This window comes from Sitophilus oryzae, unplaced genomic scaffold (genome assembly GCF_002938485.1).
Source record: "Sitophilus oryzae breed Bouriz unplaced genomic scaffold, Soryzae_2.0 scaffold_499_pilon_pilon, whole genome shotgun sequence".
Classification (NCBI taxonomy): domain Eukaryota; kingdom Metazoa; phylum Arthropoda; class Insecta; order Coleoptera; family Curculionidae; genus Sitophilus; species Sitophilus oryzae.
Window position 1 is genome coordinate 296,810 of NW_022147083.1, and position 16,401 is coordinate 313,210.

General features: G+C 30.8%; 1 protein-coding gene across 1 annotated transcript in view; it reads right to left on the reverse strand.

Moving 5' to 3' along the window:
• Window positions 1-1,215: 1,215 nt before the first annotated feature.
• The window catches only part of LOC115886840 (zwei Ig domain protein zig-8-like), a 524,614-nt gene continuing 509,428 nt past the window's right edge, over window positions 1,216-16,401 (reverse strand). Inside the window, exons 3-4 of the mRNA XM_030906144.1 lie at window positions 9,982-10,192; window positions 1,216-1,226 (exon numbers count right to left, since the gene is read on the reverse strand). Of these exons, the coding sequence (XP_030762004.1) occupies window positions 1,216-1,226; window positions 9,982-10,192 (222 nt within the window). The remainder of the gene's footprint in view (window positions 1,227-9,981; window positions 10,193-16,401) is intronic.

The following is a 16,401-nucleotide window of genomic DNA, read 5'->3' on the forward strand; positions in this document are numbered from 1 at the left end:
ATGCTGTTTTTTTCAGAAAACTTCTCTTAAGCTATGAATGTGATTTCAAAACATTTCAAAGTGAGTTTATATTATGTTTGATTTGTTAAATCATTAAAACGCCTGTTTTTTACATGTGGAAGAAGGTGGGGAAATTTTAATTTGAAAAAAATGTAATTCCTGATAACTAAGATTAATAGTATTTCTGACTATCTATCTATTTCTGAATTTCTACTATCTGACCAAGAAAAGTTAGAGAAGATGAACAAGGCAACTAGAAAAATTCTATTGGCACCAAGAATGTTAATAAATACGTTCATGTTTAAGTTATTTCAGAGGACTATTAATAAAATACATTGTATAGATAAAATAAGGCTCTAATGCAGTGCCTTTTTTCATAAAATCAAGTAAATATTATATTTTATAGTTTTGTTATTAAATGTATTAATATGTGATCAATAATGTTTATTATATAAGCATAAAATATTATTTTTTAAGAGGGTTATATATATCAGGAAGATTCGAAGGAAACATACATTGTGTATTACATATACATATTTTATTATTTTTTAAAATTTATTAAATTAAAAGGCAAGTAAATATAAAGTGTTTTAATTACAATATTGTAATAATTTACATTTTGATAGTGATAAGACTTACTAAATATCAGAGCAGTCAATTTACAATTAACCCGCTACAAGAACATAAAATATAAATATTATGAAAGAAGACAAGATTGGTAATAAAAGTTGCTAGAAAGTAAGATATTATCTTCCTTCATTCTACATAAATCATAGCGTGGTACCTTTCTTGATTTTATTTGTTATGTCAGACATAATGTTTACGTGCCGCCTAAAATTAAAATAGATAAATAGAAACCTACATATTTAGTTATAATTTAAAAATCACCAGTGGTAGCTGCACAGCTTAAAAATTTAGTTCCCTTCACTTTCTGTACACTTTTACCATTGCAGTCACATGATGTTCAGGTGTACTTTTTGTTTGATTGTACAGAAGCCCCCTTTTTATTGAACGTATCCGATCGAACGTTATCATTATGATTCAAGAAAAAAAAATCTCACCTTGATATTTTAACTTCTTAACACTTAAGTATTTTAAATTGTCTACATAAAAACTGTCCACCATATACTCCGTCACCATTCGAAAATGATCCGAAAAAGTTTTTTCATTGTTTTGAGCCATTTAGATAAAATTAAAAGTTATAACCAAGAAAATTTACTGCTGAACTGAAAAGCACGAAGAAAAATAATAACAAAATCCAAAATGGCTGCGCCCGATACGCATGAGCCAGGCAATCAGTCATACCAACATATGATATGAAACTTCCCTTTCTACGATCTGAAACGTGATTGGTTAAGGCTATGTACGTCACAACTCAACCGGGAATGTTCAAGTTTGAAATTATAATTTAATTTCTAAAATAATATCATGAATTTTTTTCCTAATTTCCTATGTATTGTAAGTGATGAAGACTTAATCTATGCAATGCAATGATTTATTTGCGAATTTATATTTTTTTTGGAACATGCCCATTGTAGCATACTCTAATATATTTAATAAAAAAAAACTTAGTCTAAGCTGGAAGATAAATTTACAAAACAAAAAAAATTGTGTGTGCACTATGCGCGCATATTAGATGTGAAACTTCTTATCAACAACTATTAAATTAGAGGATTTACAAATTACTTATTAACATGTTTAGTTATAAGTTATAATAATAATATGCTGTTTTAATACAAATGTTCAATTTATTTCTATAATTTGTAGATTTTCTGTTTCCTCAATAGCCTGCAAATTTTGTGAAGTACCACCAAAAATACACACTTTTATGCCAATGCCTAATAATGCTAACGCTTAAATTTATTTAAGAAGAGAAAAAAATTTGAACCTAACTTCATCGGCCGGATAGCAGCTGTGGCCATTAGGCCAATAGTCTACCTAACTTCGTATTTATAGTGGTTTACAGTAATTTTGTCAGATTATACGAATATTCTCGTTGATTATTGGTTTGAAATAAATATGACGACGTCCTCCAATAAAAATGCGAGTTGCTTAACTCTGATAATTCTAATTCTGAGCTAGCAAATGACCTAATTGTTTTACCTAGACCATTATTCAGAAGCCACAAACCTATCATGAAAATATGCATGAAAATTTTCTTCCTAGCACACAACCAGGGGATATTGGTACCCAGGTAACAGTATTAAGTTTATTATAATGCTTTTCTTAGCTATAAATCAATTGTTTTTTTGGTGTTTGCGCGATACTTATCACTTTTTTTTTCTTGCTAGCTCGTGCGTCAAGACCGTGGTGTCATGTCGTGTTAGGTTAGGTTAGGTTAGATTGTTCCAAAAGTGTTTTTTACTAGTAAAACAAATTTGCCTAACCGACAAAAAATGCTTAACGTTTCACTATATCGCCTCGCATCGTCAGGCAAAAAAAAAGAAAAAAAAACTATTTAAATGTCTAAATGGAACATTCAGAGGACATCTGATTTTGTAGTAGGTAGGTCGATTATAAATAACTGTAGTTAAATACAACGCCGTTATTTTTACAAAAAAAATATTTATTTTGTAGATTACTATAATAATCTGTAAAGACTCAAACTTTTTTCAAGAACTGAAACCCCCACACAGGTATGGATATGGTTTTATTACTCAAAATCGGCTTTTCCAAAATTGTTTGGATTTGACATGTGTATTTTCCATAAGTAGACCTTTAAAAATATATTTGCGACTTTACAGTAAAATTAATAGGAGTGGCAATAATTGGATAATTAAAAATTTATATGGATTTCTTGTTTCCAGGACGATGCACAACTCGTTATAAGTATTTATACATAAGCAAGCTTTAGATTGGTTACTGCTGTTGCGAGTATATTCATGTATTAGAGAGGAAATTGAATATATTCAAAACATACATTTGTAATTAAATCATAAAAAATATAGTCCTCATTTAAAAAGAACGTAGGTAATCAATCATCGAAGCTAAGCAACAGTATGCGCGGACATAATAGTAGATATGGGTGACCAAATATTTTTCTTTGTAGATTTTTTTTTTAATTTTACTAATTTGTACAAAAGAGAAAAATTTGAGAGCCTTATATTTTTAATTAAATCTCAGAAAACACGGTCATTATGCAAGGAATGCCGGCGGGGGTCCAAATTTTGGATTGTGTTAGCCGTCTATCTGGGGTGTCGTATGAAAGGGCTTTATTGGCACAAGAATGAAAATAAAACTGTTGTATGTACCTAAAAATTTATACGGAACTTTAGGTGGGCGAGTACGACTCGCACTTGTCCGTTTTTTTAATAACACTAAGTTAGACCATTGGGATATATATTTTTTATTAAGTTTCTTTTTATTAATTTTTTGGCTTAAAAGTATACCGGTGCGTCTCAAAAGTGGCTCACCCCTATAACTTTTTATTTTTCAGATGAAAAAACGAGATTTGGTGTGTTAGTATATGACATAATCACTACCTGTTTTACCGGAAATGACTACAACTTTTGATTTTTAAATGGCACCCTCAGTGAGTGAGAGAGAGAGATATTAGTTTATAGAGCGCGTCAACATCAGCGAGGGTTTTTAGCGCTCAATAATAAGCTTTAGTTAATATGAGGTTATTTTAAATTATTAAAAATTTTTTTTTTTTCGTTATGTTGATGCTCTCTAAGAATTCCATAACTTTATAAATCTTCGAAATGATAAAAGGCGCGAAAATATTCTCAGCATTAACTCATCAGATAACAGCATTAAATAATCTAGACCTATGGGAGGCAACAGGTAAGCATTCAAAAAAAATGTGTCTCATTGACATTAAGTTATTGCATAAGGTGCATTTCGGAGGGGGTTCATTTCTGATAATATATAATTTAGTAAGGTATAAGTGTCCTGTGAGGGTTTTAACAACTTTCACCCTCAGTATATTTTTACTTTGTTCAATATAAAATGACACTCTAGATAGAATGACATATCATATGTCAACTTTTGACATTTTTGCATTTTGTTTATTTGAAATTGTAACATGCGTTTCATTTCCAAACCAAACCAAACCAAACCAAACGACTCGAAATACCAAGTGAGTGGCACTAACTATCGGTACTAAATTATCGTAGAAAAATGCTTTTTCCAATTATGCGAATGAGCTACCTTTGTTCCATTTGAAAAAAAATGAGATATGATTAAATATATGATTTGGGCATCTTTTAACCGGCCAGGACAAGACACGAAAAACATTATCAAAACCATTTTTCCAATGCTCCTTGATTAAAAATGAGCAATACCAACCTAATCAACTCTAGATTGAAATTTAAAATACGATTTTTTAAGGAAAAAATGTCAAAAGTTGACATATATCATACTATTCAGAGTGACATTTTCTACTGAGTAGTGTAAAAAATTACCAAGGATGTCACTTAAAAATCAAAATTTTTTAGTTATTTCCGGTGAAACAGGAAGTGACCAAAAACAATTGAATACGTTGGTAAAAACATTTTACATACCAAATCTCGTTCTTTTATCTAAAAAAAATAGAAAAGTTGTAGAGGTGGGCCACTTTTGAGACACACCCGGTATTTGTGAGAGTAAGCAATTGATATGTAAAACCACCTACGTACTGTTAATTTAGAATAGTGTAATTTTTGCTAAATACATTAAAAAATGTAACGCTTCAACGAAAAAAAAAAGCGTTTTTTTTCTGCGAATTAAAACAAGTCAAATATAATTGCAGTTCAAACGACATGAATAATTCTATTAATTTATTGTTTGAAATTCATACACTATACGCATGAAAATCTGTTTTCAGATAAAAAATCGACATATTTTTTTCTCTGTGGTCCAATTCTTACAATTTATAGCATTTTTCTCTGATGAAAATTTATTTTTAATGGAAAAAACCTCGATGCCAAAACAACCATCCCTTATTCAACTTTTGTGTTTCCGTGAACTTTGCTCTAAAGCAACTTTTTTTTATAACACATTCGCCAAAACAACAAAAGAAAAAGGAAAAAATGAAAATCCATCCAGGGAAAATTATGAAACATGGGCACTTAATATTTTTCTTTTGACAAATTCGAATTTCCATATCACTTCTTGTTTTGGCAGTGCGAGCTTGTACGTGAAAAAGGCCGGAACGGAAAATAGAAGCCAACGAGGTGAATTGAAAACCAAGTTATTTCAAAGTTAAAGTGTTTTCCTCTTTTGGAAATCCGCGAGGCATTTTCCATTTTTGCGGTTTAAATGTAAGATATGAAAAAAATAAGCCTTTCTGAAGTTGGAGCAAGGTTGATCTTGGCAACAATAGCTGAATTATTTCCAGGTTTTGGATTCTAAATATTTTTGACTTATGATATTTCCTGATCTGGTATGATTCTCGTATAACGCGAATATATTTACTGAAGTAGGAAAAATAAAAATTCCTTTTTCATACCGGGAAAAGAGAAGTAAAAATATCAAGTTTCAAATAATAGTGATTGGTTGTGCTTTTCTAGAAATTAACTCTACAGGGATATTCTTTCAAAACTGAAATTGACAGTGACATTGTTGCGAATACCAGAAAGGTTGTAAAATAGTTAGTTATGCAGCGTGGGGTAAAGCGTGGTCAAAAGTCGAGAAAAATAAGAAAATGATATTTACTGGTAATTATACAGGGTTGTTCACCACATACGACACGGAGTATTATAACTAAACGAAGTTTTGGGTTCGTTGAAGGACTATTAGAGCTACAATTTAAAAATATTTAACAAGATACAGACTACAAATAAATAAAAAATATTAAAGTTGTAATTATTTAAATGAAACACCCTGTATATTATTACATTTTTAGTTTCTACGATGAAAATAAACGTACATTTGATTATGGTTTATTACACTTAAACCTTACCGTTTTTGAAACATTTTCAATTTTGAGAAATTGCAGTAAAAATTATAAGGCTTTTCATTTCTTCAAGGGTATCAAAGTTCTTAATACTGAATATTTTTTCGTAGAAAATGCATTTCCTTATAATTTAGACCCCATTTATCAATATACCGATTGAATATTGACATTTTATATTGTTTTTAAACTAAAAAATGTACAAAATGTACAGGTGCTAAAAACAATAATATTATTAACCCATTTGTATACAAAAAGAAAACTCTTTAAAAAGCCCTCTTTAACTCTCGCCCAAATATTAATTAATAGCATACTTAATTGTGTTAGTTAATAAATTATTCTAAATTATTGTGGATTTGAATCAGAAATCAATATAATAATATGTTATGAAAATGAACGTCCCTGTTGTTATAAATAAGCACTCGTCAAAAAATGGAAATAAAATTTATTAGGTGTTACTTTTTAGCACACTGTCTAACACACATACAAAATTCAGTTTTCAAGTATTTAGAGCAGTTATTATTAATTACAATTAACGTAGTTAAGTTGAATACTGGAATCATATTAATTAGTCCTTTTTAATATTTTAATTTTTATTTTTGTTATTAATTCTATGTTTAATACGAATAAATTTTCAATACAAAAACGCGGATTTTTCATGCAAAGATATTTTCGTCAAACTTATTAAAGTAATTTACATTTTAATATGGCAATACTGTCGCTTTCAGTTCCACACTGTCTTTGATATGCCTTCGCTGGCCGAATTAGAGAATATAAGTGTTTTATGCATTGACCGCAGGAGGATTGAGGAGCACTTCAGACGTAAGGAGAAATCAAATCAGCCTTGTCTCGAATTCGTCCATTAGGTTGGGTATCTTTCCAATTCTTTCAGTCAACGGTAATAGTCTGATATATTTGGTATTAAATGATAATTATTATACCTTATTTTTAGAAAAAAAACTCATATATTTTTTTAGTAAATTAAGGAACTGATATAACATTTATTCTCAACGTAAAACAAAAAAGAACTATAAACAATATTTAAAGAAAATAATTTCTTTACAAAAATTAAATTTAACTAAACTTAACGTTTATTTAAATTTTTTAAATACCAACCACATTTAAATACAAATAGGATTAAAGGGAAGAATTTTATAAAACCGTAATATAAAATTGCTCTCTATGAAACTTACCTATGCAGGAATTAAAAATATTTAAATTGCTTAGATCTTTTATTATGCTAATGTAGAAAGTATTAAAGGATTAACAATTTTAGACATAGATATGCAAATTTTTTGCAGTTTTAAACGTCAATTGTCCAACTTTATGCAATATTCCACATTTATTTTTTTTTATTCCACTTATATTAAAGTTCTTAAAAAATTCTATAACTAAATTGCATAGTTTTATGCCCAGAATTTAAATTTTTTGAAAAAAAAAATAAAATAACAATTTTAAAAAGGATATTAAAAAGTTTCAAAAAGAAATATAATTTTAATATGTGTGTAGTTTCAATTTATTTTTAGTATCAGCCCAGTGTACCACAAACATGTACAGGTTGTCCCATTTTGGTTGAAATCATACGGTATCTCCGTTATTAGTCAAGATAGGAGGGTGCGGTTTGCACCAACCTGTCCCATTTTTTTGTCAAACGGAAGATACTGTTAACAAAATTTTTGTAGAGGTTTTGTTTGAAAATTTTGAAATTTGGGGTATCTCTGTTAATGTAAAAAGTCTCGAGAAGACCAAAAGTGTTTATTGTAGAAATTTTTACGTAGAATAGAGTGGCGTAGTATGTTACTCTACGAAAATAATATTTTTGAAGATATGAACAAAAGCTATGTTTTCTTAAATAGAACCCTGCATATTTATGAATTATATGATTTGGCTTGTCATAAGTTCCTCAAAAATATATATTACACTATATTTATTTTCACTATTTACTGTAATACTTAAATATTTTCATTAAAAAATCATTTTTATTTTTTAATGATAATTTTTTTAATGATATTTAATTTTATTGATAATAAAAGAAGCTAAAGAATTAAAAGTATACTGCTATCTGTCTTTTGTTTTATTTTGGGAGCCACTAATAAATTCTTTATATGTAGCTATGTATATCATGAAAACTTAACATACTACCGCTATTTGTAAATCTTGGAAGCTATCGTACCGGAACATTTAGATATTCCTTTAGGTAACTTACGTGAAATATACTTTCAGCAAGATGAAATTCCCCCTCACAAGTTTTAAAATATTAGAATTTTGTTAAATGACTATTTCCCAAATCAAATGAACTGGGACACATGAGGCCAAACAATAGCCGCCCTGATCCCAGGATTTTTCCGTTCTCGATTTTTGTATTTAGGGGTTCTTGCTATAGTTTGCGTACATACCACGCCCACTTATGGCCTCTAAAATTGTACACAGTGCTTGACCGGCCCAGGGCCCGAATTCTGTAACTTTGACATAAAAACGTTACGCTTTCAAAGCGGTGAGCGAAAGTATGCGATAAGCGGAACGTCAAGCAGTCAATTTTGGTATTCTCGTTGCTGTGCGAATCGTTTTCTGGATACGCGTTGAGCACATATTGACAGCATTGTAATTTCGCAGGTATCTAATAGTCAAATGTGACTAAAACAATGAAAAATGTCAATGTTACGTGAATTTTATAACCTATTGTTGAGTTATGTCAACCTATTTTTCAATGGATATGTCATTATTCTTATTATACGAGGGAAATGTTGAAGACGCTTCACAGCATTTTCGATGTTTTGAACAATATTTATAGCTACCAACTTGTAATTTGTCGATTACTTATTTAGGAATTTATAGAACAAGTAGTAGTTTTCACTAAAGAGCAAGATAACGCACGAAATCACAATTTTTTCGATTTTCACTGACAGTTCGACAAGCAAAACGATCCTTTAAGGCAACCGTTTTCAAAGCGCTTAGCGCAATCAGTAGAGATGCTAAGCGCGTCAGACGAGAATACCCAAATCGTTAGTTAAGTGCGCGCTCAGCAAAAATTAACGTCATATACGCTGAGCGTCTAAAAGCGCTTAGCGTTTTCTAAGTTACAGAATTCGGGCCCAGTTATTACGTTGTTTAAACTCCAGTTTATTTTTGCGCACAGAAAATTTTACTCGTTTGCTCATCGTCACAAAAATACAATTTTCGTACCAAGAATTAGGGACAAGATTTTATCTGTATACATATAGTATATCCTAATCTGTGATACTAATAAGAAAATTATATCTTTTGAATATTGCAGTAAATAGTGAAAATAAATATAGAGTGTTATATATTTTTAAGAAGCTCATAGCAAGACGGATCATATGACTTATAAATATACAGGGTGTCATTTGAAGAAACATAACTTTAGTTCATATTTTCAAAAATATTTTTTTTGTAGAAAAGCAGCGAGAAAAATAGACTAAACCTATGTGTGTGTATTCTACGTAAAAGGTTCTACAAGAATCAGTTTTCACCTTCTAGATATCTTTCACAGTAACGAAGCTAAGGGAGCTGCCCTAACCAAACCAATTTTCGAAAAGACAGAAACGAAGAAGGATATAAAAATTTTGTTGATAGCATCTTCCGTTTGACAAAAAACTTGAACAGGTTTGTGCAAACCGCATCCGTGTGATTTCAACTAAAATGGGACACCCTGTACAAACTGGTTTCCCCCGATCATCAAAGTGAATCAACCTAAGACCAGATGTAGGTTTGGATAGGTGAATATCTAGAATATGCCATCATGTTTCTATGTGAAAAACACGGATGCACAAATATGTTAATATGCGATGTAAGTAAACACACTGGCGAAGTCAATAGGTCATTATACATATAAAGTCCAACAAGTTAGGGAAGATTTCGACAGACGACATCCGAAAAATCAGAAAAATACAATTTATCTGTGAATTAAAATGGCAGACATAGTTGTCACTGTCAAGTGCCCTCTCGTTGAACAGACTATAATTATTTCCAGTAGTCTTGACATCCAAAGGTCGGGTAGGTATTTATTTTTTAAAAGTACTTTTTTCATAATACAAACTTAAATTATTGATTAATACTAATAAGTAATTGAAATAATTAATACTTACCGACTATCGTCAAAAATACAGGGTGTCCAACGGGTGGAGTGGTGCTTATTTGACATTCGTATATACCAGAATCTTTCTTCTGTGGGTATCGTATTCTGAGAGTCCATTCTTCAGTGTGAGGAGTGTGGATAGCTTCGAAACGTTGATCAGACGTGTACGTATATCTACCTACTGTAAGAAGGTGTATGTCTCTATGACGCACCCAGGAAACCTGTAACAAGAGAAACAATTTGAAAATTATCTCATTCACAACATTTAAAAAATATAAAAATATATTTTATTTTCTGCTTCACTATTATTGCTAGAATAGCAAAGACATTAACCAATCAATAGCGCTCGTTAATTGTTTTATTCATATTATAATGCATTATAATCTTATAGATCCTACAACAAAAGATTTGAATAAAAAAGTCCTTAGACAATATGACAGATAAATCAGAAATTAAAAATTAAACCAAAAATTATAGTTATTACATTGAAAATTAAAAGATATTTAAATTATTATTAAATTGTTACCACATGTATGAATGTTAATACGAGTATATACTGATGATGTGACAAATACTCTATTTTTTATTTCTCCCCAGGATTTATCCCCCCCCTCCCCCATTTTGTTAATAATTAAGTTCAAATTAATATTTTTTTGCAGTTCAAAATAGTTTTAAAACGAAGTTTTGTATAATTTTATAGAGAATTACACAGATTACAGCAATTCATACCGTTTTCAGTATGTACTAAATTCCGAAGTTTGTCAAACCGCATTCAATTATTAACTTTAATTACTAAGTTTCTCGCCAAATCAATTAGATTACGTAGAGCAGAAAATTGGCATCTACCTCCCTATATGAGCATGTGAACTGTTAACTTGACAAATTACCTGAAACTTTCTACTCCCTTATGTAAAAAAATAAATGTATGTGTAAGATATTTCCGTAATTTTTTATATTTCTTTATATTTTACTTCCGATTCACTTTGACGTCATATGGGAAAGCGGATAGTGAATATATTTAAAAATAAGGGAAGTACACCAGATTGCGGAAACTACCGGGGAATTTTACTACTGTCTATCGGAGGAAAAGTTCTTGCAGAAACTATGTCAAACCGCCTGCACCCACAAACAGAAAACATTCTTCCGAAATCACAAACGGGCTTTCGTACCAACCGCGGTACCGTTGATTCCATATTCTCCGTCAGCCAACTAACAGAAAAAAGTAAAGGAGCAGCAGAGTAAATTTTATGTTGTATTGATTGACCTAACAAAAGCCTTTGACTCTGTAAACAGAGGGTCACTTTGGGCAATTATGCAAAAGTTCGGAGTACCCAACGAATGTCTTACAGTGTGTAAAAACCTCCATAACAACAAGTCAAGAGTGTCATATGGGCGATCCCTTCCTGACAAATACAGGAGTTAGGCAAGGATGTCAAGGATGTGTCTTAACGCCTCTCCTATTCAACATATTCAGGTCAGAGTTCTCTATTATAGTGGACACCAAACTGCAGGAAAGAGGAATGGACATTAGATACAGATACGATGGCGGTCTGTTTAACATAATAAGACTTAGGGCAAAAACACGTATACAATTTATCACATAACTTCAGTACGCTGATAACTGCGCTCCAGTTTCAAAAACGTTACAGCAATTACACGAAATGCTGAACATATATACCTGGACATACGAAGTTTTGGGCCTTAGGCTCAACATCGATAGAATAAAAATCGTATGCTATAAAAATTGGAGGACTATTGACTATGTAGCGGAATTCAGTTACCTCGGCACTTAAATTTCGGAAAAGGCTAAAATCGACTCTGAAATACAGCACAGAATTAGCAGCCCCTCAAGAGCCTTTTGTAAATTAAAAGACAGGGTTTTCTACAATCATGACTTGAGCACAAAAACGGAACATGCAATGTACAGAGCAATAATAATAATAATGTTATATGGAAGCGGAACCTGGGTGCCATGCCGCGCCGTGCCGCCGGCACATGGACGGATTAAGCTTGATTTTCAGACATCCGTTATACGTTGATACGTTGGTCCGACGGTGCTCTGATTGGTCATAGCGTTTTCGCGCCACTTTTTATCCGTAAATATTTTACTTCAACCCGTCAACGTACCCGTTCATACGATAACGGGCGTTTTGACACTTTTTTGACAAATTTAATCTAACCTTAATAAAAATAGAAGTAAAATAGCAAAATCGTTATGAATACGAAAATATAAAATGACACGAACGTATATCCGACAAACGGAGGCATGAAAATGCAATAAATTTAAAAACTGCGTTATTTTCTAACCAATCAAAGTTTTTAAATTCTACCAATAAAATTAATATCGTATCAATGTATCGTCGGACAACGGATGCATGAAAATCAAGCTTTAAATATGTTGCAATAGAGACACCTTAGACAGTTGTTAATAATCAAATTGAACCACCATGTCTCAAACGTATCGGTCCTTGAAAAAACTAGCTGAAAGAGCGCTGAAATCATGATTACTAAATTCTGCTTAAGATATAAGGAATAAGTATGCAGAATCGGTGGGAGGAAGCAGCGTACAATAGAACGCAATGCAGAAGAATTGTAAACTCAGTTAACAACAACCAAAAAATAAACAGGCATCAAGGTAAGTGCGGAAGAGAGATAACATATCACGTATCGGGATTGTCAGTCACAGAAAAGCTCATGAAAGAAAACGCCTTGCGTAACCATGTTCTGATGCGTAACCATCTTCAAATACTCGTCAGCGAGTAATGGCAGTAGTAGTAGTATTTAATATTTTGATATAATAGGCAATCTGGAATAAAATTGAAAATTGTAAAAAATGTAAAATTGTTTTTTAGCAAATTATCGACAAAAATTTTATATAATTAAATACTTATCCCTTTGTTGGCCACTAGGGAGAAACATACTCTCGAAATGAACGTTTTCCGACTGCAATTTACTCACTTAGCGCCATTAAAATTCGAAGTTTATCAAACAGATTTAATTGCTAACTTTCCTTCTCTCAAGTTTGTGTATTTAAAGTAGCGATAAATTACACTATCTCCATTAACTAATGTGATTATCTTAAAGTTAAATCCTTAAGAAAAAAACGCTCTTTGTTCTACCTTAAACTACTATATATACTAGTACTGGGAACTATCTAATGAATACTATCGAAACATTCGATAGTTGCAATTCATTCGAATAATTCGATAGGTAGTAAGAAAACATTCGTCGAAAACTATTCGAGTAAAAATATCGAATAGATGCGTCATCTGCCTTGAAATATATTAATTCGGCAGCAAAAACCATTCATTTATAAAATTCATTCATTTGTAAAATTCATTTATTCGTCAGGATGGATTATAATAAAATATAAACTGGATTTTAGTTGTCGCCCGGCGACGTAGGTTTCTTTCCTAGAAACCCGACAGCGGTCGGCGGTCGGTGGCAATGGTATGAAAAAAGCCGGCATCTTTGATTTTGAGTCAGATAAAGATAAGGACACATTATTTTTTTTATTGAGGTGCTAGTATTTACACAGAAAATACATTATGAACGGCGCTGTTGCCGTATATTCGTATTAGTTGGTATTAGCAAAGAATATTATTCTTTGGTATTATAGTTAGTTAGGGATAGTATGACCTGTGGTATGACTATATATTTTGCATTTTTTTTATTAATGTCATTCTGTTGTTACACTGCAATAATACTTTTTATTTTGGATGTAGGAAAATGATTTTTAATGTTTTTAAGCAAAACTGGTTTAATAAATAATAATAACAGTAATAATTTGTTATACCTATTAACAGCAAAATTTAAAATCATTTAATATAAACATTTTTTTAAGTAGTAGCAAAATATAAACAACAAATTAGAAGTCAAAATTATTTATATTAGATCCTATTTAAAAATAATATAGTTCCTAAATTTTTTGGCAACGTTGGTTTATTAAATAATAATAATTACAGAACTAAATTGTTATATTAACAACAAATTTTAAAATCATGAAATATAAACATTTATTAATTTTCTAAGCATGCAGTGTAATAGAAGAAAAATATAAATAAAAAATTAGTAATCAAAATTATATATGTTTATTACCTTTTATTACTTTGTATTAGTATTTAAAAATAGTATTTGGTTTTACTGGCATTTACTTTAAAAAATAAATGAAATATTTCTTCGCAAAAATCTACATGTAAGAGAATTAGCATAAACAAAATACAAATATCGTTAACTTTTTTTTTAAATTGGCACGTGTAAAACTTTAATCAATCAATTTAATTTTCTCATCCCAAAATTTGAGTTCGATAACCACATTTACTTAACCACATTACTTAAATATGATTATTAAGTTCAACTAATTCATATTACCAAAACATCTAAAATACAAATACATATGTATTTTTAAAATTAATTGTAAGTTCACCTCATCTCTCTTAAAAATTGTTACTTCTCAAAATTTCCCATTAAAAAAATAGACCATATACCGTATAAAATTAAATAATTGAAAGATCGGAAAATCACACAAATTTTCGGAAAAATTTTGACCACCTGCACACGTACACAATCGTCAATTTAAAAAAAAAACACTACTACTTTAGTATTTTAAACATTTTAATAAACGCAAAAATAGCACAGTATTTAGAAGGCAAGTTATAAAAATTTGGAAGAACTAATAATGCACTGACGCAGACAAAAATCAAACGAATACTAAATTTCATTTATCTAAAGCATTCGATAATCGTGGCTTAACGATAACCATTTAGTCGCACGGCGAGGTTGTCACATATGCTTTAGTATACAAATGAATGAATGATTTTATTCGAATGAAACCATTCGATAGTTGAAATCATTCATTCAGTAACCATTCGATAGTCTAATTCATTCGATAGTTCCCATCGCTAATATATACATACATCGGTCCTAGAAATAAGTGCAAATATTTTATAATTGGTAGTATTATAGTTCGACCCCAGGAACACGGCCATGAGGTTTTTTATTGCTGCAAAAGAAAGTTGAAATTTATATTTTTTCTTGACATTTTACGGAAAATATTGAAAATATTGTAATTAAAAATATTAGATAATGATTAAAACTAAATATTTTTGTGTCACCTTAAAGGAATGCAATGTTTTCGTTTTTTCATATCAGTTTAATATAGTACTATTACATACAAATTAATGATATTTATTTATACTCCCTGTTTAGTTATTTTTTCTGAAGCCACCACAAAGTTTGACCTTGATTACTTCGCGAAGTAATACGAAGAACATATGTCGCAACTGATCGAAACATTTCCGGAGGAAAATCCAAAAAAAATAAAAAACAAACAATCAATCACGGCTTGTCTCGGTGTATTTCGTTGTGTTTCGGAGTTTGCGACCGAGACAAGCCAAGATGCTCCGCAACATAAGAAAGACATTGAGTTTTTCTCCTAAAAGTATTTCGAAAAATGCTGTAGAGGGGTGTAGAGGGTCTTTAACCCTTAACTGGTCCGGTAATAGATATGTATCATAAACGGTCCGGCGTAGTCTGTGGGACTACGCCTTCTAAAAAGTTAAAAAACACACAAAAACTAGAAAATAACAAATTTTTATTTCATTGTATATTATATTATATATTATTAAACTAATCTAGACAAAAATGGGTTCAATTAATATAAACTTTCAGAAAATATAGTACAAAGTAAAATACCATACATATAAATTTGGAAAAAAACAATATAGGTTTTTACTAAGCTCTAAAAATAAAACCTATAATACTATTATGTAAAAAATAAGTTATAAAACTGGAGTTAAAGGAGAAATTTTTAGTTACAGCATAAGGCAAATTTCATTGATTTCCTGAACATGTTTTACACAATGGATTCGTACATTCTAGGCATTAAAAATAATTAACTAGGACATAACATTGTCTTTGACTAGTATAAGAACTCTAGGATAAAAATATATCTCCGTAGGCGTCTTCTGGTTGTACAGGAATTGCAAGTATTCTACCAATTGTAAAGCGTATTTCTCGTGGAATATTTGACATTGTCAAACGCATTTGTCTGGCAGATTGTCATATTGTCACTGTCACAGTCCTCATCATATTATTTTTATAGAGTTTCCTCATAACTAGAGTCTCCTAAAGGCCCTCTTTTCGAAGACCCGGTCATATTTTACAAAAATTTGTCACTCATAAAATTTTACACAAACGGTCCGGCGTCGTCTGTGAGACTACGGCTTCAGTAAAGTGTTCCAGAACTTCTAAAAAACTAATCCAGTTTGGGCACAAATATGGCTATCAGTTGTTGACCTAGAGGGGCAGGATTAGCTAGAACGCCAATCGTGTTGGTGGTCCCAGTAACTACTGAGACTGAGTTAATTATTTGGCGTAGTCTGTCAAACGACTCCGGACCAGTTAAGGGTTAAGACTTAAATATCTCTAT